Source organism: Hypomesus nipponensis, chromosome 17, assembly GCF_054491055.1.
Source record: "Hypomesus nipponensis isolate SF chromosome 17, ASM5449105v1, whole genome shotgun sequence".
NCBI lineage: Eukaryota > Metazoa > Chordata > Actinopteri > Osmeriformes > Osmeridae > Hypomesus > Hypomesus nipponensis.
Window position 1 is genome coordinate 19,017,501 of NC_140377.1, and position 24,781 is coordinate 19,042,281.

Sequence of the window (24,781 nt, forward strand, 5' to 3'; positions counted from 1 at the left end):
CCTCCCTCTCTCTCTCTCTCTCCCCCTCTCAACTCAGCTCTATTCAATGATATTTATTGGCTCGAAAAACACAAAAGTTCCTACCGCCAAAGAAACTGCGTAATTGTACTGTCCATCTCCTTCACACCATTCCCCTCTCCTCGCCTCGGTTCAGAGGCAACCATTGATTTAGCTGTAAGGCTGAAGGATAGCAATCCGATGGGTCGGACACTACAGTTTATGGTCGCTTTACAACCCCGTTGACGTGGTTACACAAGGGGGAGAGTTTCCATGGCAGGTAGCCATCTTGGAGCTGACATCGTCCCTCGGCATGAAGTCATGTCTTGAGACGGGGAGAGAGGGGGAGGAAGGGGTAGAGAGGGGGGGGGAGGAAGGGGTAGAGAGGGGGAGAAGGGGGAGGAAGGGGTAGAGAGGGGGAGAGGGGGGGGGAGGAAGGGGTAGAGAGGGGGAGAGGGGGGGAGGAAGGGGTAGAGAGGGGGAGAGGGGGGGAGGAAGGGGTAGAGAGGGGGAGAAGGGGGAGGAAGGGGTAGAGAGGGGGAGAGGGGGGAGGAAGGGGTAGAGAGGGGGAGAGGGGGGGGAGGAAGGGGTAGAGAGGGGGAGAGGGGGGGGAGGAAGGGGGAGAGGGGGAGAGGGGGGAGGAAGGGGGAGAGGGGGGTGGGGGGAAGCGAGGGGGAGAGGGGGGGAGAAAGGGGTAGAGAGGGGGAGAGGGGGGGGAGGAAGGGGGAGAGGGGGGGGGGGAGCGAGGGGGAGAGGGGGGCAGGAAGGGGGAGAGAGGGGGAGAGGGAGGAAGCGAGGGAGAGGGGGAGGAAGCGAGGGGGAGAGAGGGGGAGAGCAGTACAGCACCCCCAGACAAAAACCAAAGTGGCTGAGTCAGCAGGTGTGACAACAGGAGAGGGGATGTGGAAATTGCTCGACAATAAAGGAAACTAGTGTGTGAGTGTGTGTGTGCACCGTATCGTGTATTTAGGGATGTCAAAATGTAGTCAAAGTATTTTTTCCTACCCACACACACACACACACACACACACACAAACACTCGTTTCACTGCAGGAGCTCTGCTGCTCTGTCTAGCAGTGGTCTGTCTCTGTACATCAGTGATGCCGAGAGCGGATGGCTGCTGCTGTCAGCTTCCGGAATGAGGCCTGGCCCTTGATGAACCTGTGTATCGACCTTGCTACAGCTTAGCGGTCCATCTAAACAGCCTCCCTGTCTGAGGGGGTTTAGTCGCGTGTGGAGGTGTGTAGTCATGTCTAAGTGGAATGGGACTGTTTGTATGGGACTGTGTGTGTGGCCCCAGGGAAGCAGAGCAGAGCAGGGTGGTTGCAGGTCTGTGTGAGGCGCTTCGTGGCGGCTCCAGCCAGGCCTTCTGACACATGCATTATGCATCTGAGCTGAGAGCTGCTGCTCTTAAACCTGGGCCGCTACTACTACTAATGGAGTCAGATGGCTGAGCGGTGAGGGAGTCGGGCTTGTAATCAGAAGGTTGCCGGATCAATTCAAATGACGTTGTGTCCTTGGGCAAGGCACTTCACCCTACTTGCCTCAGGGGGAATGTCCCTGTACTTACTGTAAGTCGCTAAGTAGTTAAGAGCGTCTGCTAAATGACTAAATGTAAATGTAACACCAGGAAGAGAGAGGTGAGACAGAGATGGAGAGAGAGAGGGAGGGAGGGAGAGAGGGGGGAGGGAGAGGAGTCAATGAAGAAGAGGATGTAATTGATCTCTGTGTCGAGAGCCGTCAGCTCATTTATAACCCGCTGTGTACGTTTGACTGAACATGATAAGATGAACGTCTCTAACGCTGACCTCCATACGTCTGTGTGTGTGTGTGTGTGTGTGTGCTCAGGACTGAAGACCTACCTGATCTCGGGGAGGAAGGTGAAGCCGGCTCACTGCAGCTGCTCGCCCCCAGACGGCGCCCCCTCCGCCTGCGCACACCCCCAGGGGGCGCCAGACAGGTCCATGGTGAGTCCACAACCCGATGGGGCGCGCGTGGAGTTTGGTTTGGGGGGGGGGGGGTGGGAGACAGTGTGTGTGTGTGTGTGTGTGTGTGTGTAAGAGAAAAAAAGCTCTGTGAGTAATGCCGTGTCAGACACGGGTAGTTTTCAAATGTACAACACAGGAAAAATCCGAAAAATAAGAACCTTTAGGAGCATGAGGTGGTCACATGAGTACACACACACACACACAGGCACACACACACACACACAGGCACACACACACAGGCACACACAGGCACACACACACACGCTGCTCTGGTGTCACAAGATCTCCTGGAGCTCTCTGTCCCATTACTGTGTCATTACCCAGCCTCCGCCATACATTACACACTCTCACACACACACACTCACACACACACACACCGCCTTTTACTTCAACCCAATTAGCCCCCTGTGCACCTTCCAGAAGCCCCTGGTATCATCTGAAGCTTGTTAGCGAGCCCCCCACAGCAGGGTGTGTGTGTGTGTGGGTGTGTGTGTGGGGGGGGGGGCGTACAGAGAGGTCCTTGGTACATTAATGAGAGAACTCACACCAGGATACAGACAGCTCGTCATCCGCTCTCTCTGGCCTTAATGACTCCCTTTTTGAAGCTGTACATGCTCTCCGCACACACACACACACACGCTCACGCTCACACACACACTCTCTCACACGCGCACACATGATTCAACAGGCAAATGTGAGGGCTTGTCTTTATATACTTTGGTGCGTGTGTCGAGCGTGTTCGAATGTATACATAGGCGCCTTTGTATTCGTCTCTCGTTGTGTTTCCCTGTGTGCTGTTTGTGTATGCTAAACACACACAGCGTGTGTGTGTGTGTGTGTGTGCGTGTGCGCGGGGGGGAGGTAGCTGTCAGGATGTCAGGATGACTACCTTGAACTTCCCTGTGTCAGGGTTGTGTCTGGCATCTCTCAAGCGCATCTCTCTCTCTCTCTCTCTCTCTCTCTCTCTCTCTCTCTCTCTCTCTCTCTCTCTCTCCCTCTCTCTCTCACTCTCTGTCTATCTCCCTCTCTCTCTCTGTCTCTCTCTCACCGTTGGGTGGAAAGCGAGGGAGAGAAAGAGAAAGAGAGAAAGAAAGAAAGAGCGATAAGAGCAAAGAGAACAAAGGCCTTCATTCCATCCAGACCTCCTCTGGTCTCTCCGTCCGCCGACCCTCTGGGTGTTGATTGTTCACGTCGGCCATTGTGTTCTTTCACTGGATTGCGTCGCCCAGCATAGAGAAAAAAATCCCTCATCATGATAACAATCCCAGTTCAAGTGCTTTGGGTTCTGCGTCTGTGCCGTCTCACTAACCCCGTCCCACAATGCTCCTCACCTCCCTGTCTGTTTCTCTTTTGCTCTTCGTTTCGTCCTGTCTGTGTCTCCCCTCCATGTCGTCCTTCATTCATCTCTCTATCCTTCCGTTTCCTGCGCACTTCCTGGTTGACATGCTTTGTCCTGCTCTTGTGTTTTTCTCTCTCTCTCTCTCTCTCTCTCTCTCTCTCTCTCTCTCTCTCTTTCTCTCTCTTTCTCTCTTTATCTCTCTCTCCATCTGGCTCTCTGTCTCTATCTCTCTGTTCCATGACATCCCCTCCCTCCCCCTATTTCTCAATTTGTCTTTCATACCTTTCTTCACTTCCCCTCCCTCTTTTACCTATGTCCCTATCCTCCCTCCCTCCCTCCCTCCCTCCCTCCCTCCCTCCCTCCCTCCCTCCCTCCCTCCCTCCCTCCCTCCCTCCCTCCCTCCCTCCCTCCCTCCCTCCCTCCCTCCCTCCCTCCCTCCCTCCCTCCCTCCCTCCCTCTCATGTTCTCTCTCTCGCCCCCCTCGCCCCCCTCCCTCCCTCCCTCCAGTCTCCGCCCTGCGGCGTGCTGCTGTTGCCAGGAGAGACTCGTGCCCCAGACAAGGGGACGCTGCAGAACGGCTGTCATGACGACCGCCGGGCCAGCAGCAACAAGGTGAGCGGGCCCCGGGGCCGTCTCAGCGCACCTGACCCTGCTCAGGACGATCAGGCCCGATCCCGGCAGAGCCCGCGTGCCGAGCCCAGTCTTTTCTCGTCACTTTGAGGGCACTGTTGGGGGGGAAGTAAAGCTGGCATGAAAATGCCGTAGTCAGCCACCGCCTCGTCTTCTCATCGGGCTCAGTTGAGCTCTGTCTCACTTCAGGTTATGTCCTTTCACTGGGGTTGAATGACAGTTATTGATTTGTTAGCTCCGTGAACTCAATGTGTGACCCACGTAGTCTCTCTCCCTTTCCCCTCTCTCTTCCCCCCCCCACCCCACGCCCCTCTCTCTCTCTCTCGCCCCCCCCCCTTCTCTCTCTCTCGCTCTCTCTCTCCCTTTCTCTCTCTCCCTCCCTCTCTCCTTCCCTCCCTCTCTCCCTTTCCGCTCTCTCTTCCCCCCACCCCCCTCTCCCTCTCTCCCTTTCCGCTCTCCCCTTCTCTCTCCTTCCCCTGCTCTCTCTCTCTCCCCCCACTTCCCCTCTCTCTTCCCCCCACGCCCCTCCGAAAGCAGGACGCCTCGTCCCTCCAGTGTCCCCCGGGGGGTCCCGCGGGCTGCGGCCCCAGGGCGGTCAATGGGCTGCTGAGCCCGCACGCGGAGCAGGGCCTGACCACCAGCCAGACGTCCCTGTGCGAGATGCTGCAGGAGAAGGAGAAGAAGTGGGGCACGGTGGGCGCCGTGGGGGCCATGGGCGCCGGCATGGACCACTCGGCCCTCATCCCGCTGCGCTCCAAGAACTTCCGGGAGAGGAGCGACGCCCACTTTGTGGACGTCATCAAGGAGGACAGGTGAGGGGGGCGATAGGGGGGAGGGGCGCGCGGGAAGGGTTGCATTGGTGAAGGTGGATCACAAACTATTCCGAGGCTGCGATGATGTGGATTGGGAATGATGTCCGTTTAAAGGGGTTTTGTCCACTCATTGTGTGTGTGTGCCTGTGTGTGTCTGTGTGTGTGTGTGTGTGTGTGTCAGTCTGATGAAGGATTACTTCTTCAAACCTCCCATTCACAAGCTGAGCCACACCTTCCTGGAGAAGAGTCTGGAGTCAGCCTACAGGACCAGCTACCAGGAGGAGGTGTGTGTGTGTTCATCTCTCTGTCTGTCTCGCGCTCTTTCACCTCAACGACCCCCCCTCACCAACCCCCCCCCCCCCCCTCCCTCCTTTTGATCTGTCTCCGCTCATTCCGACTTTGACACCTCCAGTCAAACGTGTTCTTTGCCTTGCTCTTATGAAGTTATACCATCTGCCTGTCTGTCTTTGTGTCAGTCTGGCTGCGTGCGTGTGTGTGTGTCTGTGCAACCTGTAAGCACTGCGCTATGACCAGTCAGGACTGCGGCAAAGAGAAATCACTGCAGGGACCTCAGAGAGCCTGTCCTCTTATCTTGCACTGCCCTCTACTGGCTGCACCGTAGTACTACATCCCTCCCCTCCCTCCGAAACCCAGGTGGAGACCGGGGCGGCGGTCCGGACCCTGGCCAGCCCCACCTTCAGCTCCTTCTTGGACATGCTGCTCTGCTTCTCCGTCTTCCTGGCGCTCACCCTCGCCTGCTTCCTGCCCCCGCTACTCTCCCAGCGGCCCCTGCTGCAGGCCCCGCCCGTGCCCACCGTGCCCCTGGCCGCCGGCGCCGCCCTGCTGGAGACGCTGGCCCTGGCCCTGTCCATACGGTGAGGAGGGGGGAGGATGGGGAGGGAGGGTGGGGAGGGAGGGATGGAGGGGGGAGGGGGTAGGGAGGGGGGTAGGGAGGGGGGAGGAGGGAGGGAGGGAGGGAGGGAGGGAGGGAGGGAGGGAGGGAGGGAGGGAGGGAGGGAGGGAGGGAGGGAGGGAGGGAGAAAGAGGGAGGGATGGAGGGGAGAAAGAGGGAGGGGCGGAGGGAGGGAGGGAGGGAGGGAGGGAGGGAGGGAGGGAGGGAGGGAGGGAGGGAGGGAGGGAGGGAGGGAGGGAGGGAGGGAGGGAGAAAGAGGGAGGGAGGGAGGGAGGGGAGAAGGAGGGAGGGAGGGAGGGAGGGAGGGAGGGAGGGAGGGAGGGAGGGAGGGAGGGAGGGAGGGAGGGAGGGAGGGAGAGGGAGGGAGGGAGGGAGGGAGGGAGGGAGGGAGGGAGGGAGGGAGGGAGGGAGGGAGGGAGGGAGGGAGGGAGGGAGGGAGGGAGGGAGGGAGGGAGGGAGGGAGGGAGGGAGGGAGGGAGGGGAAGACAGAGATGGAAAGGGAGAGAGAGGACTAGCCATGAGAGGGATGCAACATGATGCTACCGTCAGAGCTGTGGGATTTCGTCCGTTTGTAGATGAACACGTGTACATGGGGTCATGAGTTGCCCAATAGCGCATTTTTAGGGAAAAAAAGGGGTTTCAAAATGATTCCGGAGGTTTGTCGGAGAGACGTGCATAACTCGACACTGGTATTTTCTTGAGAGAGCCTTTCGCCCGCTCCCGATAGGACGTCGTCCTCTCGTGACATGGTTGGGAAACCCCAAACAGCTCCGGATCTGTCAGAGGATCAACCGACCACCCCTTTAGTTCGCCCTCCCCCTTTTTTCCTCCCTTGTCAGTTCATCTCTACCCCCCCCCCCACACACACACACACCCCTCCCCTGTACCCCCCAGAGTGGCGTTCCGCCTGGACAGTGATCTTGCGTGCACTAAGACCCTGCTGAGGGCCATCTCTGGCTGGATCCCCCGTCACCTGATTGGGGCGGTGCTGGTGTCCCTGCCCGCCATGTCCGTCTTCTCCCACGTCACCTGCGACATGCACCTGTCCATCCAGGTGAGGCCTGAGTGTGTGTGTGTGTGTCTGTGTGTGTGTGTCTGTGTGTGTCTGTGTGTGTGTGTCTGTGTGTGTGTGTGTGTCTGTGTGTGTCTGTGTGTGTCTGTGTGTGTGTCTGTGCTTGTGTGTGGGGGGGGGGGGTGATGGAATGGAAGGAAGTAGCCTATAAAGATTGACGGTACACTCTGTAAACAGCTATAGTACGAGTCAAAAGTTCAGACACATTTTCCCTTTCAATGTACGTGTATACAGTGTATTGAACGTATGATTGATTCACAAGCTATTCAACCTTCTGTAATTAGTTATCAGAGCAGTGTGACTGTTATGGGTGCGTGCATAAGCTGTACATTGAGTGACTAGAGTGGGAAGCAAAAGTGTCTTTTCTGGGGGTTATAAAGTCTGTTTTGGTCTCATTCATACAACAAGGTCTAAATATGCAGTCCAACCACAATAACAGTCAATGAGATGACCTTCACTTTCACGCAAGGAACATCTGCAACCTCACAGTGCTGTTTGCATCATGTGGAAGACACGCCGAGAGTCTCTGTGAGGAGTTACTGAGTTGACTTGTGTCCCCTTTGTGTCCCCTTTGTGTCTCCTGTGTGTCCCCTGTGTGTCCCAGTTCACCATGTTCACCTGCTGTGCCGTCATCATCGCCATCATCCAGTACTGCAACTTCTGCCAGCTGAGCTGCTGGATGCGTTCTGTTCTGGCCACTGTGGTGGGCCTGCTCCTGCTTGCCCTGCTGTTCAGCACCCCCTGCAGGTCAGATATGGTTACTACACACCGCCCCTGAAGCAGACTGGCAAAATGTTTTATTAGCACGTCCAAATTTGATTGGATTGTGATTTTCCCCCCATGTGACTGAAGCAATATGTGTAGCTATTAGATGGGTTGATTTAATGAGGAGAAATCTAGTGCCTGCCTTAAGTTGTTCTTCATTCTACTAATTGTCGTATTGAATCATGTGAATGCAGTAGATGAATACTTTAATGAATACTGAATGTCTACTATTTGTAAATAATCATAGCGGAAATTTTCTGCAGTATTTTAGCTTCACTGCAGGTGTTGACCAGGGCTATTTCTCTTTCTTTTTCCAGTGTTGCCAGCAGTTTGTTTTTCTGGTGAGTTGAAGGTTAACAGCCGCGCACAATTGCGTTTGATGTGGTGTTAAAAATGCTGTGGCTGTCGAATTTCTGACAGACGTTTTATTCGATATCATTTGCTCTTTTCCACATCTCCTCTTCTATTCACCTCAATCTCTTCCTCCTTTTATACATTTCGACTATGCCCCTCACCTCTCACTCTTTCTCTGCCCCTCCCTTTCTCTCTCTCCGCCAGGTCAAACGGTCCAACCAACAGCAGCGACAACAGCAGCGACAACACCACCGCTAACCTGCCGGACCCCGGGCTCCGCCCCCGAGACCTGATTGGCCCCGAGGCCTGCGTGGCCTTCTTCCTCCTCCTCCTCCTCGTCTGGTTCCTCAACCGCGAGTACGAGGTCAGCTACCGCCTGCATTACCACGGCAACGTGGAAGCCGACCAGCACCGCATCAAGATCCAGAACATGCGCGACCAGGCCGACTGGTTGCTGCGCAACATCATCCCCATCCACGTCGCCGAGCAGCTGAAGGTGACGCAGAGCTACTCCAAGAACCACAACGACGTGGGCGTGATCTTCGCCAGCATCGTCAACTTCAGCGAGTTCTACGAGGAGAGCTACGAGGGCGGCAAGGAGTGCTACCGCGTCCTCAACGAGCTCATCGGCGACTTTGACGAGCTGCTCCGCAAGCCCGCCTTCTCCAACATCGAGAAGATCAAGACCATCGGCGCCACCTACATGGCGGCGGCCGGCCTCAACGCGCAGCAGTGCGCCGAGGCCGCCCACCCGCACGCCCACCTGAGGGCGCTGTTTGACTTTGCCCTGGAGATGATGCGCGTGGTGGACGACTTCAACAAGAACATGCTGGGCTTCGGCTTCAAGCTGAGGATCGGCTTCAACCACGGCCCGCTGACGGCGGGGGTCATCGGCACCACCAAGCTGCTGTACGACATCTGGGGCGACACGGTCAACATCGCCAGCCGCATGGACACCACGGGGGTGGAGTGCCGCGTCCAGGTGAGCGAGGAGAGCTACGGCGTCCTCAGCGCCATGGACTACGACTTCAACTACCGCGGCACGGTCAACGTCAAGGGCAAAGGTCAGATGAAGACCTTCCTGTTCCCCAAGAGCGCCGACAGCGGGCCTGTGCCGCAGTACCAGCTGTCCGTCTCACCGGAGATCCGGGTGCAGGTGGACGGCAGCATCGGGCGCTCTCCGACCGACGAGATCGGCAACGTGATGCCAGCCTTACCGGCTGTGCATGCGACGGCTGGCACCGCGCCTGGCGCCGTCCCCCTCGCCAGCCCTGGGACGGGCGCGGGGGCGCTGGGCCAGGAGAAGGGAGGGGCGGGGTCAAGAGACGCCCGGGAGACAGGTCTGTCTGCAGACGCTGCTGCCAGACGATCGTCCCACTCCGGCCTGGCGTCTCTGCCAATCACCAGTCTGCCTGAACCGGTTCCTCCCTACACGAACATCAAGCCACCAATCCCTGCAGTCTCTCCCTCCGTCCAACCAATCCCTGCAGTCTCTCCCTCCGTCCAACCTATCCCTGCCCAGAATGCTACAGCTGTATCGGGGAAGGGAGCGGAGAAAGATGTCGGTGACGATGATGATGATGGTGGTGACGATGATGATGGTGAAGACATTATTGGCGAGCTAACCAAACTCTGAGATTTAGCTACGATAGTGCTTTGTTCCTTATTAGCCTTCTGTCCTTTAAGTACGGCCTGGCTGGAGCTCCCATAGGTGGGAGCTTATTAGAATGGCCTACAGCTTAGGGTCAGGCCACCTGACCTTAACTAAGACCTTTAATGTTTGCTATTTTTCTCGATCTTCGTTTGTTTCCCACTATTATTTTCGATTAAGTGCCTTTAGCATAGAACAAAATGTAGTCTGGCCGTTTTCGGAAGGCGAATCCGGAAGAGCTGGAAAGCGAGACGCTGCCGCATTTTAAGATTTGCGCCGGTTTCAGAGAGCAAGCGCTAAAGTCTCGTGTCGGATTTATTTTTCTTCCATCTGCCTAGCTGTTAGAATGTTACGACAGTGTTACTTTGACCTTCCGATTTTTTTTTATGAGGAGCTAACATGAGCTGCAATGAAAAACTCCAATCCAACAATCTGAAGCTAACAAACAGTGTAAGAATATTGTCAAGCAAGATGTATGCCAATAGATGACAATGCTCACTGACAATGGTCACTAGTACAACTTGGACAGTCACACACACACAGCTAGCACTGCGGGCACAGCCTGCTGACCAGGTGATGGCTTTTCTCTGCATGGCCTTAAAGGTTCCAGGCTTAACTCTTACTAGCTATCCAGCAACTGCACTGACCTTGTAGAAAGCAAACAAAACCACAGGAAGTACCACAACATGATAACAGTATGTATAAAAGTGAAAAAGTGTGTGTGTGTGAGAGAGAGAGAGAGAGAGAGAGAGAGAGAGAGAGAGAGAGAGAGAGAGAGAGAGAGAGAGAGAGAGAGAGAGAGAGAGAGAGAGAGTACCAGTCGACTGTGTCCTGTGGTGCGATGCCTGTGAGTTGCCATTCTGAGCGGATGAAAGACTGGAGGATGACAGAGTTTTTGGAGCGTAATCAAGAAATCATGAAATCCCTCTCCGCTGATGTGGCAGCATTTCTCCCAGGCCTGGTTAGGACCTTAGTCTTAACACTCAGCCCAGTGGAATCTCAGCCCAAGCTAGACCCAGCATGATCCCTCACAAACAGAGTATGATGCTAACCGCTAACGATAAACCTTAGTCTATGTGTCCTCTAGGTAATCTCTTGGCAATGTAAACTGTAGTTACCTCAGAGATGTTTTAGACGTATCTCAAAAAGGCACTGCCGAGCTGCTTTAGCCAGCATGTATTGCGGCGAAAAACCTAGAGTGTTTAGAGTTGGTTAGAGATCATAACTGCAGACAGGTATTTTTCTTAGATATCCAGAACTGTTTGAGTTTGGGATGATCTGTCTCAAAGTGACATCAGTGGGGAAAATAAATGAAAGTTAAATTTACTCTTTATACATCGGATTCTCCATGGTAGAAATGTTACTGTGCCGTGCATTCGATCACAGTAGCCCCAGGCCTTCGAGGAAAGTTCCTGAAGGACTTAAGACTTCACATGTTTGCAGGGTTTGTTTTCAGTGCCGCAGTATTCTGATTAAGCTAAAGTCATTCTGTCATTGTCGACAGTTTGTCTTGCTGTATTCTGATTTGATATTCTTTTTTATAATGTCATTTGATTTTGTTGTTTTGGTCAATTGTAGAGTGTTCGTCCAGATAACCAGGGTATGCCTTGGGGTGTTGGTTAGGTCATGTTCTAAGGGTTGTGTGTTCAGGGGCAAGACGAATATCGTAATAATTGATGTTCTTTCCACCTCAGTGTCTTGATATGTTACATGCTTTCTGTCATCAAATACAAAAATATCATATTTCTGTCTGAAATACATCAGTACTAAAAATGTTTTTGTTCATTAAATATAATGACACAACATTGTGGAAGAACCACGCAGATACCTTTACAAAAGTGTTCATATAATTGTGCCACAGCAGTCCCGGTTTGCCACTGTAGGTCGTTTCTACAGGTTATGGGTTTCCTCGTGTGTTATGCAAGAGTTAGTGCCTTTCCAGTCATGTCATGATAACCTTGCATAAGCAGCCATCAAGAGCAGGTTAACAGAATTACCATGTTTACGTTCGAAATGTTTTGTCGTGCTTTTGTTCACCGTTTTGTACAGTTGCTGTGCAATTCGTAGAGATGTATTTATGGTGCAGTATATCCATGCTCAGATTGATTTCATGTTTTACATGAGTCGTGCCTTTCCTTAATACGTCCCATTCTGAGCAAATATTCCAAATAATTTGATTGATTGATGATATTGATCATCTGCTGTGCTAGTTCGACACCAGTTTGCACGTTTTCACACTATTTCAAGGGAAGTACACACCATCTTATGTCCAAATATTCTGTAACGGATGGAATCACCTAAATGGGGCTAAGTCACTTCAAGTGCAATAATCAATCAAACTTAAGGGCATAATTTTCCAAGAAAACATTTTCATTATCTGCAATAGTGAGCACACAACCCTCTGAACTTTTCATGTACTTCTATAAAGGGAATTTGTTTTATAGTAATATTTAAAAACGTTGCTTTGGTTTTGTAAGTGTTACCTTGCACACTATCAAGATCAATGAAATACAGCTTTTAATCTTCTTTTTTTAGAAGGGCAGACATACATATCTTTTCCTAAAACATTTGAAAAGCTAGACTATTTTGTATCAACACGAATTTGACATATCGTTATTTTATTTTTTACTTGTAAAGAGTTAGAGTGGTTTGAGATGGAGTCTCGTGAAAGAGCTTCTGTCTTTGCTTTCACACTCCACCAAACATAGCTTTGTTTTTAATTAGGAACTTGCCTTCACTGCAAATATGACAACCAACTAATAATGGATTTGAGATACTATCGTTGATATCGTTCGGACTAACAGAATGGCACATTGGGTATACATCTGTGACGCCAAAGAGTGTCCATGATTTGGTTCAATCTATGTTTCGATTTATATCCTTTTTGCTTACAGTAGGTTTTGTGCTTTTCATCGAGGATATGAGGCACCCTCCCTGTTTCCTATGTCAACATTTGCACAACTCACACTGTTTCTGTACATACTGTATGCGTTTATATTGTATAGAGTCTGAACATTTCTTTTTGATTATTATTTATACATGTGCATGTGCCAGATTGTAATAGTATGAAGACAGTTGACACATGAGGGAAAATGTAAGAACTGTGCTGGAATAATTTCTGTGTACTGTCTGCCTGCATGTACGTATGTTCCTGTATGAGTGTTTGTGAAGAATGTGTTTGTGATAAATAAGGGAATCTTCACCCACAGTAGAAATGATTGTGGATTTGGGGCTGTAGAGTACCCTGCTCCTTTGGCAAGTTAATTTAAGACCCATAAGGACATTGGTGTCAAACGGGCACACACACGCACACACACACACACGCACACACACACACACGCACACACACACGCACATACACGCACACACACACGCACATACACACACACACGCACATACCACATCTGAACCGATCACGTAATACCACCACATCTAGACCGATCTGGGTGTACCCATGCTAAGGAAAAGACACTGCAAGATATATGTTAAAGTCTCACATTTTATTTCAATAATATACAACCAGATTGTAAATGGTAAATATTTGGCCTCCTTAGGACTGTCTTTTGTATATAGCACGTTGTGTTTTTGAAGGCGGTATGAAAATGAAGGTTGAAAAATCAAATAAAAAGATTTTTTGAGGAGAATTGTCTGGTTTGAGATGAATGTTGGTGTGCTTAAATGGCCATATCGAATTGTTGCAACCTTTATCACATTTATTTAGGAAGTTGTACTAGGGAAATGCTCGGTAATATACAGAAATGTGGGTTTTTGCATACATGTTGAAAAAAAGTTTATATACTTACACTTTTAGTAGGGTTATTCCGCCTCTAGAGGCTACTTTATGTACATCTACATGACGCACTGTGGGACATAGGCTTGCGTAAGGGCGTGATTGCACAGCACCTCCCCCCCACAGTCTAGCTGTAAAGAAAAAAACTTTTTTTGTATCGGAGGAATCAACAGCCGCCATCTTGACGCGGCTCAGAATCAGGATTTCGGGAGAGCATTATTTTTAACATCGAAACGAGCAATTCTGACCGTGCTCAATCGGGTTTATTCTGCAGAAAATTGACTTCTCTATTCGTTTGAATATTATTATTGTAAACAAACGAGGATTGGATCGGTTTTTATCGTCTTTTAAGACCCTCGTTTATTTGATTTCCCCTTCAGAGAGCGCCGCTTCTCGCCGTATCTCCTTTGCCGAGCCGATGTATTTACCGGGAGACAGTGTCGAGAAAAATAAAGCGGTGCATAGAAAATATTTTTGGATTTTTGTTCTTTTTATTGAAGGAAAAAATGGAATTTAAGGCGCTACATCAGGACTACGAAAAAAAGGATTCTATATGTACGCCAAACTAACAGTTTATGGAGAAAGGGACTTAATTCGAGTTTCCATATAATTTTTTAAATAATTTCTATTTATTTTTCTTCAACAGAAATATTTTTTGGTGAAATTATTAAGGATAATAATGTGGGTGTTGGGTGTTGGATTATCATGGGGTGATTGTCGGCGGCGAAGCGTGGCGCTGTTGCCTTTCTTTTGAAACATTTTACTCGACTGGCGAGCATTTTGCTAGCTTTCTGGCTAGTTAGCCAGTTAGCTAACTAATTGCCCCTTTAAAGGGTTTGTTTGTTAGAAAACACAGGTGAATAGGTGCCAGTTGGCCTTTTTCTTTTGGAAGGAGTTCTGGTTCGTTTTGCATCTGTACTTAACTAGCTAGTGCTAAGTAGCCATTACCGTGAAGAATGGCTGACAATTTGCTGGAGGTTGGACCTTCGAACGCAAAGCGAGCGAAGCTAAATTCACCTGCTCTATCAGTATCAGCATCAGATAGTACAGGTAAGTCCTTGAAGTCTGTTCATCCTCTTGCTATCCTTCACACTCTTTCACAATCAAAACAGACACTTGTGGTTCCATTATAATCAGTGATGCACTGTTGTGGATGCGCTCATTCCCGTGCCCAAGCTAACTTGGCTAGCCAGCCAGCCAGCTAGCTACTACTATACTAGTTCATCGTATGTTCCTCACCTGCAACTTTCATAAATTGTCAGTCCTGCTGGTTAGGAGCGTGTGGCGGTGGTTCGTTGGTTAGCATTTATTTTGTTATGTATCCCGTCTCACCTTCACATCCCTGCTGCCATGGTCATGATTTCCTATGTGACTGATTGGTTTTAGCTAGCCAACAAGTAGCCTAGCTAACTTAGTAGCAAGAAGAAGCCTGTGGTGGCAACGGAAGCTGGTGCATAATATACTATCGCCCATTATCTTACTAAGTTGTTGGTGATATTTACCTAATTATTGAACATCAATTGATGGTGTTGAATGTATTCAATTACAACAATCGAATGATATACTTATTACACTGGTAATACGTGTTGAAAAATGCGATAGTTGTCTAAAGTCAGATTTTGCGTTAAAGTCTGGTGTATGTATAATGTAGTCTGTAGTTGACATAAGGTGCCACCACGGGGAGACAATGCATTGGAAAATAAGAGAAATATGAATACCTCAAAATTGGATTATCCGTGTTAAACGACGTGCATATAGGCCTAAGTGACGAATTATCGGGCGCAATGCACCATCATGCTTGATCAGTTCTTCACAATGGTGTACTAAGTTAAGGGTCAAAATGCCAGCCAATACTTGGTTAGCCTTATGATATCTACACTCAAACCTGCAGAACAACTTCCGCAGACTTCTCAGCAACAACACAGATTGTATCGTCTAATATGGTATTTTACAGCCCGTCATATTTTATGGGCAACATTGTACGTGATTACCTCTTTGCTGCCACCCCCATTTGTTAGGAGGTGTGTGTGTGGCACAATCACAGAGTAAACAATATACCAAGTTGAGTATTGATTTCACGTAGTTGATATCTCTAAATTGCACGTTGATAAGGTTTCTTGGCACCAGGGAGTGCTGTCAAGTCTCCCTGAAGATTGTCTGGTTTTATGATCGTTTTTCAACTTGGCTCTGACTGGCTGCCATGTGGATCAGAAGTGTGAGGACTAGCCCCGTCTTTGGCATTTAAGGAGTTTCTCTTCTGACCGAGAGAGAAAGGGCGGGGGGGGGCTAGGTTGGAAGGTTGACTTGTCACTGCCTCAGGGTCTGTGCAGCTGCTGGTGTCTAATGTCTGTGCCTCCAAGGGAGTTTGGATAGCTTCAAAGTTCAGAGGAGACTCTCCAAGGATCAGTTGGTCTTGCGTTACGGTCTCCCGGTTAGACCCCCCTACTCTCCATGATCTTGGCGGGTGATTCTGTAGCAGTGTCCCCTTTCGTAGAGCTAGCGTAGTGACGATGAGCTTTGTCATGCAGTAGAGCAGCCTCTGCCAGTTCCTATGTGACGTACAAATGCCCACCGGGTCAGTATTGGGAGTACACCTGTCTCTCTAAAGTAGTTATTTTCAAACAGCCCGCCGGCCGTAGTACTTCCTGTTTCCTACGCTGCGGTATGTCCTCCATCCTGACAAGCCCCAGGTTCTTAGCGAGCGCAGCTCATCTCTCAGCAGGATGACAGGAGCTGTCTCTGGGCAATAAAACAGTTTGACACTCCGGCCTCTTCCTCCTCACTCTCTGTCAGGTTCTTAGTCACCACACACACACACACACACACACACACTTAGCGCAGCGTGGCTCAGACCGGGCTCCCTTTTGAAGTTTTGAAAGCGGCCGTGCCGTTGGCGTGTGTCGGACGATTTAGAGCGCCGAGATTGCAGGTGGTAACACAGACAGAATTGTGTTGTATTCGGTCTGAAAATAAATTTCAAGGAAATGATCCTCAGGCTGACCTGTGCGAAAGCGGCAGTCCGACGACCGAGAGGAAGCGTCTGTGTGTCTGGAAGCGTCAAAGATCCCGCGCCGTTTTTTTTCTTCCCAACGACGTGCGAGTCTTTCGTACCGTGTCAACGGGTCACGTTTTTCCAGGGAGATTTATGACTGTGACAGACGGCAAGCACGCCTCGCTCAGCCTAGCTCTGCCCCAGGGAGGGTACGGGAACGCTGGCCTCGCCGCAGCAGCCCGCAGGGCCGTGTTGATGTGTGTGTTAATGTGTGACAGGTTTAATAGAGCTTCGACCATGCGTGTGCGTATATGTCCACCTGCCTCCGCCTTGCCAGCAGGCCCCTGTCTGGTCTGGTATAATTTGCACGCCAGTGGGTGTTTCGGTGTCTGTGGTGAAAAGCCGGCACCAGTGTCCCGGCCCACTGCTTTCCCAGTGGGAGTCCCCTTTCTCTCTGGGCTGGCGTGAATGAACACCAGCACCCTGGGTGAGCATTATTCCAGCGCTCTTAGCATTAGCACACATACAGATACAGTCAAGCGGAAAAACGCTGCCTTCTCTCCCCAGCTTTCAGGGATGGGGGGGGGGGGGGGTCAGGACGGGCTGGGGCCTGTGCCGGCTGTGCCGGGGAATGTCTTTGGACTGAAGCGGAACTGATTTGATGAAGGAAGAGATGGGGGTCCCCCCTCCCCTCCGTGTAACTGTTATCCTTCAGACGGCACACTCTGTTCTCCGCACCTCTTGTCCTGGACTTTTACACTCATCCTGGGAAGGGCGGCAGTGTTCCGTCACTGCGGGGTGCTTTGCCATTCCGTGTCCTGTCTGTCGGAAAACTCCCCGAAGAGAGACTGTCAGTTTGGCTGCTGTGTCCTCGCTTTTCTCTCTGTTCTCTGTGGTTCCACACAGGCACCGACACAGCGACGACTGCCTGTTAGTTATTAATATTCTTTTTAGTTTTTTAAAATGTTTTTATTGTTTATTTATTTATTTATTTTTTACAAGTGCAGCGCGCCACTAATTCCTCACATCTTGAAGCGATCACGTCTCTTCTTATAAAAGCGCGGCATTAAAAGTTTTTTACACAAGAACCTCCAATCGAAAGCCGACAAACAAGCCAGAGTTTGACCGGCCTCGCTCTAAAATTTGGCATTAAATGTCCTCTAATTGTTTTCTTTCCCTTGCTGTTCAACATACCAGACTGGTGAGGTGACTCTGTCCTGGTATGACTTGTTCCTCGGCTCTCTCACTTCCACGTTACAGATCCCATCGACACCCATGAAAAAATTCTTGAAGAAACGTTTTCCGGTTCTGGCGCCATCGCGAGCGGACGCCAGTTGTAGCTGTATTTATAAAGACCAGTTTGAATTAAAAAATCAATAAATGTAAATGTTTGTCATTTATTCTTATTGTTATTATTCTTGTCATGAGCCACGTTGTAACCTTTTGAATAATCTCTGGCATAGGAGAATTGCCTTCGGGGGATTAATGAGGTTTTATCTTATCACGCTGTTGCTCATTCTGACGTTTTTTCGTGTTTTTATCTGAATAAGAACATGGAAGAGCTTGCGCCTGGTATCTTGTTTCTCCGAGATTGTATGCAGCAGCAGTAGCGAGGGGTAATGGAGTGTAGATTTGGGAGTGAGGAGGAGGTGAAGGTCATGGTTGAGAGGAGTAGAGAAGGTTAGTCATGGCTGGAAAGAGTGGAATGTATCACTGAGAAGAACGATGAGAACCTGTAGATAGTGGTCATGGTTGAGAAGCTGTAGATAGTGGTCATGGTTGAGAACCTGTAGATAGTGGTCATGGTTGAGAACCTGTAGATAGTGGTCATGGTTGAGAACCTGTAGATAGTGGTCATGGTTGAGAACCTGTAGATTGTGGTCATGGTTGAGAACCTGTAGATAGTGGTTATGGTTGAGAACCTGTAGATTGTGGTTATGGTTGAGAACCTGTAGATTGTGGTTATGGTTGAGAACCTGTAGATTGTGGTCATGGTTGAGAACCTGTAGATTGTGGTCATGGTTGAGAACCTGTAGATTGTGGTTATGGTTGAGAACCTGTAGATTGTGGTCATGGTTGAGAACCTGTAGATAGTGGTCATGGTTGAGAACCTGTAGATTGTGGTTATGGTTGAGAACCTGTAGATTGTGGTCATGGTTGAGAACCTGTAGATTGTGGTTATGGTTGAGAACCTGTAGATTGTGGTTATGGTTGAGAACCTGTAGATTGTGGTCATGGTTGAGAACCTGTAGATAGTGGTCATGGTTGAGAACCTGTAGATTGTGGTTATGGTTGAGAACCTGTAGATTGTGGTCATGGTTGAGAACCTGTAGATAGTGGTCATGGTTGAGAACCTGTAGATTGTGGTTATGGTTGAGAACCTGTAGATTGTGGTCATGGTTGAGAACCTGTAGATTGTGGTTATGGTTGAGAACCTGTAGATTGTGGTTATGGTTGAGAACCTGTAGATTGTGGTTATGGTTGAGAACCTGTAGATTGTGGTCATGGTTGAGAACCTGTAGATTGTGGTTATGGTTGAGAACCTGTAGATTGTGGTTATGGTTGAGAACCTGTAGATTGTGGTTATGGTTGAGAACCTGTAGATAGTGGTCATGGTTGAGAACATGTAGATAGTGGTCATGGTTGAGAACCTGTAGATTGTGGTTATGGTTGAGAACCTGTAGATTGTGGTTATGGTTGAGAACCTGTAGATTGTGGTTATGGTTGAGAACCTGTAGATAGTGGTCATGGTTGAGAACCTGTAGATAGTGGTCATGGTTGAGAACCTGTAGATTGTGGTTATGGTTGAGAACCTGTAGATTGTGGTTATGGTTGAGAACCTGTAGATTGTGGCCATGGTTGAGAACCTGTAGATAGTGGTCATGGTTGAGAACCTGTAGATTGTGGTTATGGTTGAGAACCTGTAGATTGTGGTCATGGTTGAGAACCTGTAGATTGTGGTCATGGTTGAGAACCTGTAGATTGTGGTTATGGTTGAGAACCTGTAGATTGTGGTCATGGTTGAGAACCTGTAGATTGTGGTTATGGTTGAGAACCTGTAGATTGTGGTCATGGTTGAGAACCTGTAGATTGTGGTTATGGTTGAGAACCTGTAGATTGTGGTTATGGTTGAGAACCTGTAGATTGTGGTTATGGTTGAGAACCTGTAGATAGTGGTCATGGTTGAGAACCTGTAGATAGTGGTCATGGTTGAGAACCTGTAGATTGTGGTTATGGTTGAGAACCTGTAGATTGTGGTTATGGTTGAGAACCTGTAGATAGTGGTCATGGTTGAGAACCTGTAGATAGTGGTCATGGTTGAGAACCTGTAGATTGTGGTTATGGTTGAGAACCTGTAGATAATGGTCATGGTTGAGAACCTGTAGATTGTGGTCATGGTTGAGAACCTGTAGATTGTGGTTATGGTTGAGAACCTGTAGATTGTGGTTATGGTTGAGAACCTGTAGATTGTGGTTATGGTTGAGAACCTGTAGATAGTGGTCATGGTTGAGAACCTGTAGATAGTGGTCATGGTTGAGAACCTGTAGATTGTGGTTATGGTTGAGAACCTGTAGATAATGGTCATGGTTGAGAACCTGTAGATTGTGGTCATGGTTGAGAACCTGTAGATTGTGGTTATGGTTGAGAACCTGTAGATTGTGGTCATGGTTGAGAACCTGTAGATTGTGGTTATGGTTGAGAACCTGTAGATAGTGGTCATGGTTGAGAACCTGTAGATTGTGGTTATGGTTGAGAATCTGTAGATAGTGGTCATGGTTGAGAACCTGTAGATTGTGGTTATGGTTGAGAATCTGTAGATAGTGGTCATGGTTGAGAACTTGTAGATAGTGGTCAAGGTTGAGATTGCGTAGATAGTGGTCACAGTTGACAACCGTGACCACTAACTCCACGTGTAGATGGTGGTCATGGTTAAAACCCGTGTAGGTGTAGTGGTCATGGTCGAGAACCGTGTAGACGGCGATCGGGGTTGAGAACGGTAGTGGAGACGGTGGTACCGGATAAGAAGACTCCCAGCTGTGTGGGTGATCGCATCATCACTGCCCAGGGGCAATACGGACGTGTTCGCTTGAGCTGTAACCCCGCTGCCCCTCCCCCACCCTGTCAGAGAGCGCTGCAGCCACAGGCTAATTGTCCCATCAAGCGCGTGCTGCTGTCGAGGTGGCTGAACACTTGCCCCCCCCCACCCCCCCCTGGGCTGTCTGGCCCTTTAAATCTAATCTGTTCTATTAGCGCCACGCTCGCCTGTCGCGTCCCTCCGTTCTAACCCTCCTCCCCAGCTGCTCTGCCTGTCAGATGGCTGCCCGGGCCGGGGGAGACGGGGAGCCCTCTACGGCTAGGGAGAGAGCCAGGGGGAGGGGGGAGAGAGCCAGGGGGAGGGGGGAGAAGAGGGGCAGCTCTTGGTTCTTTACGTTTTCTCTGGTTCTTTCTCTCTCGACCTCTCGCTCTCACTCCCTCTTTTTTTTTCTTGTGCTCTTTTCATCTCTCGCTCGCTCACCCTCTCGCTCACTCTCTCCACTGTCTGACGTCCACCAGCCCGGCCACAGCACACCGTAGCCTGGCATCGGCCGTCCACACGGCGTGCGCCGTCTCATTGAGGTTTCATCTCTGCTGTTAAAAGCGGGTGATTCATCGGCAGGCCTCATCAGACGTTTCTAAAGGACCCCGGCGCGCCATCAGACCAGGCGGTTCTTCCTCTCATCTGTGACTCAAGTGGCGGGATTAACTGTGTTCTGAAATGCAGAGTGAGAGAGCGAGAGAGAGGGGTGGGGGTGGGGGGGGTTTAATCAGCAAGGTTCGGGGCACGGTTTCACTGCCAGGCTTTTTAATGTTGAGGGTAGGAGGGAGAGATGGGGCGTACAACCCGTGCTCTTTCCCCTCTCTTCTCTTTCTCCTCTCTCTCTCCTTCGCTAACATGCTCTCTGTCGGTGCTGAATAACCTTTTCAGACAGGCTCGTCAGCAGTGCCTGCTTCCAGAGCACAGTGACACTAATTGATTTGTCAAGTGTCAGTCTCACAGCCCGCTCGCATCGAAGCCCTCCAGAGCGGCGCTTCATTCCTCGGCGTCCGTAAACGGCTAACAAAGCTGTCATTCTCTGCAGCCCTGTGGAGTAAGATCCTCTGTACCTGGCAACCGTCTTTAAGGATTGCCCCCCCCCCCCCCCATTCAGAAAAGGGAGGGCTGTTTCATTCATAAAGGAGAGTATGTTACTCCCATCAGGCCAGGCACGGGGCTGGATGCTCTTGTGGGGTTTTGTGCAGCCGAAGTGTTTTCCGGCACAAGTGCTCGGCGATATGGTATAACAATTTACGTCTTTAGGTTTCTTTTGCACCATACCTAATTGATGATTTTATTTTTTATTTTAAACAAACTACAGGAGAGAAATTGAATTATTCAATGAAGTTTTAAAAATAATTTTACATTTTAGTTTTGAAAATGACTAACTAAAGCAAATTAAGATTTCATTTCTGTTGTGGGATTAATTTATAGCAAACCAAACGTTTCAACAAACATTTATTTTTATAAAAGGTGTACAAGCCTGTCCACTGCCTATTCCAGTCACCACTAGTGTATGACACATGTTTATATGTAGGGATGTGTATTGATAAGATTTTAACAATTCCGATTCCTTATCAATTCCCGCTTATCGATTCGATTCCTTATCGATTCTCTTATCATTCTTATTGGGCATGGGGGGGGAAAAAATAGCACAAACAGGTTTATTTTCATAATTTAAAAAAAATATAATATACATTTCTATAATGCTGCACACTGTATACAGTATGTGTACAGATACACATTTACATTTTTCCATTGCTCTTTGTCTACACTTCTATTAGCTACGCTAGCTTAGCTATAGAATCTTCCATTTTCAGCCAAAGTCAAATCATATAATATGACAGTTTCAAACATCGGCCGTTCTGTTAAACAATTAAAATGCTAAATTTAATAATGGATTAAAAAATTGTTATGCTCAGTTTAATAATGGATTAACGCGACAATGAGAATGTTTGCTGATAACACACGCCCTTCGATAATTAACATGAAGTGATCAATAATGGGAGACGAATGCCAGAGCTAAAATGTATGCTTCAAACGACGTGACAGAAGATGTCTTGATCGACTATACACAATAAAGGCAAATTGCATCACATAGTGGCAAGTGGTTGTGATCACTTTTGAGGAGTTTAGCTCTACCTTGGATCGTTAGAGATGAAGCGCGTACGTTAGCTGCGCTGCTGCATGCATCGAACACATGACGTTCCAGTAACTTCATTCCATGCTGTGTGTTCAAATGCTTCTTCATATTTGTTGTATTTCCTCCCGTCGACGGAATATACTTTTTTACACGCGTTACAAGTGGCGTTGTTGCCATTTTGTTGTGTGAAATACAACCAAACTTTAGAACGCTTCTGCTTAGTTGCCATGTTTGCTGCAGTCTGAATAAACTTTAAAAGTTTGCATGCACAACGACACAGAGATGTTAGCAGAATCGTTAAATAAATTGGCTGACGATTCCAAGGAATCGGTTCACTAGGAACCGGTTCTAAACAAGAACCGGTTCTCAATACCCATCCCTATTTATATGATTATCAAGATTGTTGTAACTGTGGAATTCACACGTCTGGTTTATGCTACAAAAAGCTTGGTGAAGTAGTGAAGGTTTCGTACCGTAATCACCCAAGTTAAAGTGGAAAAACAATGTTAATTTTTACACATCGTCCAAAATTCAGATTAACCGAAAAAAAAAATATATATATCGACCAGCTCTAACTGGCACTACCACAAACGCCCTCGCGCACACAGCCTTGGCGTAAACGTGCAGGTTAGGACAGTAACGGATCGTTAGTGTGCATGTGTTTGTCTGCAGCAAGAGTTCATTACTCCCCAGCAGACAGTCAGTCCATCCGCCTCCAATCTGCCCTGTGGATGAACCAGGGGAAGGAGGGTAGCGACACACACACACACACACACACAGTTGTCTGCCTGCCTCAGTCAGTCAGCAGTCGCCCCCCCCCACTTCAAGAACATGCCTTTGCAACTTTGGGATTTTTCCAGGATTTGGTGAAAATAATGTTTTACCGTAAAACCCAAGTACTACAATAACAAAACAGTATTTAGTGTGTAATATGTGTGTCTGTGTTTAACCGAAAGGGCTTTGGAGGCTTCTGAACGTCTCTCCTCACCCCCCCCCCCCCCCCCCCCCTTATCCCACAGTTCAGTAACATGCTTTTACAGTTTTGGGATTTCTCAGTTTTCAGTGTTTCCCACAGATTAGAAAGCAATTTGTGGCCGGGGGGGGGGGGGGGGTGGGGGTGATTGTTTCATGTCAGACCAGGGGGGTGGTGGGGGGAGAAAATTATTCCTTCGTTAATAATTCGTCGCACAGTATTTTATTATATTAAATATGAATCCAAAATTATTCACACCTTCACAAAATCAACAAACAAACAATTTCTGCATATGCAGGTAGCAACGCTAGTGCTAAATAACTATTTAACTGGTCGGCTCCATGACGCCGGGTAAGTAGCTAGCTCCTGAGACAGCTCACCAAAAGAACGAAAAGGAACCCACTTGTCTGGCAGATTAAGATATGTCCGTAGGTACCTAGCAAAAAGTAGCCTCAACTTTCCTAGACCTTTAGCTACGGTACTAATGCTGAAGGCTCGCTGATATAGCTGTCGGTCTTACTAGAACGGCGTATGTATGCATTGTTGCTGACGTGTGTGTGTGTGTGTGAGAGTTGTGTGAGTGACAGAGAGATGGAGGGAGAGCAGGGAAAGGAAATGCAGCTGAACGAAAACACTTAAAAACATTTTAACGAAGCACAATATCTGGCGGCCGGTGTTGATTCTGTGGCGCACCTCCATATATTAGTCTGTGTGGGAAACACTGCAATAACAATACAGTATTTAGTGTTAATGTGAGTTGAACTGAAAGGGCTTTAGAGGCCTCAGAACTATCATGTTGTTTTGACCTGCTGGCTCTGCCTCATCGAACAACAAACTCACGTTCTCAATCAAATACTCGCATGCTTGCATATTTACGAGTGCTCAGACCGGGTTGTGTGGATCAGGTGGTGACAAGCCCCACTCTTTCACCGGAGCCACTAACTCATCACCTTACATGTTAAATCCATTACAAAACAAACTACATATCATACAAATGGCTCACAATCCTTGGGATTACTGTGATCCAAAATGTCAAATGTCATATTCCCATTTGAATGTCTGCGTTCTGCGAGTCCATCCGTGTTTTTTCCGCGTTGCGTACGCTGCTTTTGGTTGGCCCCACCAGATCTCACTCCCAAGGTTTTTGGTGAAGTTGGCGGCCCGGGGATCATCCTAGCTGGAGGGTTCGGTCTCGACCAGACAACCCAGGAGGATCATCCTAGCTGGAGGGTTCGGTCTCGACCAGGCACCCCTGCAGGATCATCCTAGCTGGAGGGTTCGGTCTCG

General features: G+C 49.1%; 2 protein-coding genes across 4 annotated transcripts in view; both read left to right on the top strand.

Annotated features, from left to right (window-relative positions):
- adcy9b (adenylate cyclase 9b) overlaps window positions 1–13,165 on the top strand; it is a 41,928-nt gene extending 28,763 nt beyond the window's left edge. Inside the window, exons 2-10 of one of the 2 annotated variants that reach the window (XM_084676636.1) lie at window positions 1,846–1,964; window positions 3,832–3,936; window positions 4,489–4,766; window positions 4,948–5,050; window positions 5,421–5,641; window positions 6,574–6,733; window positions 7,356–7,498; window positions 7,834–7,857; window positions 8,075–13,165. In XM_084676636.1, coding sequence (XP_084532762.1) covers window positions 1,846–1,964; window positions 3,832–3,936; window positions 4,489–4,766; window positions 4,948–5,050; window positions 5,421–5,641; window positions 6,574–6,733; window positions 7,356–7,498; window positions 7,834–7,857; window positions 8,075–9,506 — 2,585 coding nt within the window. In that variant the 3' untranslated portion in view covers window positions 9,507–13,165. The remainder of the gene's footprint in view (window positions 1–1,845; window positions 1,965–3,831; window positions 3,937–4,488; window positions 4,767–4,947; window positions 5,051–5,420; window positions 5,642–6,573; window positions 6,734–7,355; window positions 7,499–7,833; window positions 7,858–8,074) is intronic. The other variant, XM_084676637.1, reaches the window with a different exon arrangement.
- A 288-nt stretch (window positions 13,166–13,453) lies between these two features.
- Window positions 13,454–24,781, top strand: part of crebbpb (CREB binding lysine acetyltransferase b) — a 41,873-nt gene continuing 30,545 nt past the window's right edge. For both annotated transcript variants that reach the window (XM_084676630.1, XM_084676631.1), the window contains exon 1: window positions 13,454–14,361. In XM_084676630.1, the coding sequence (XP_084532756.1) occupies window positions 14,268–14,361 (94 nt within the window). In that variant the 5' untranslated portion in view covers window positions 13,454–14,267. The remainder of the gene's footprint in view (window positions 14,362–24,781) is intronic.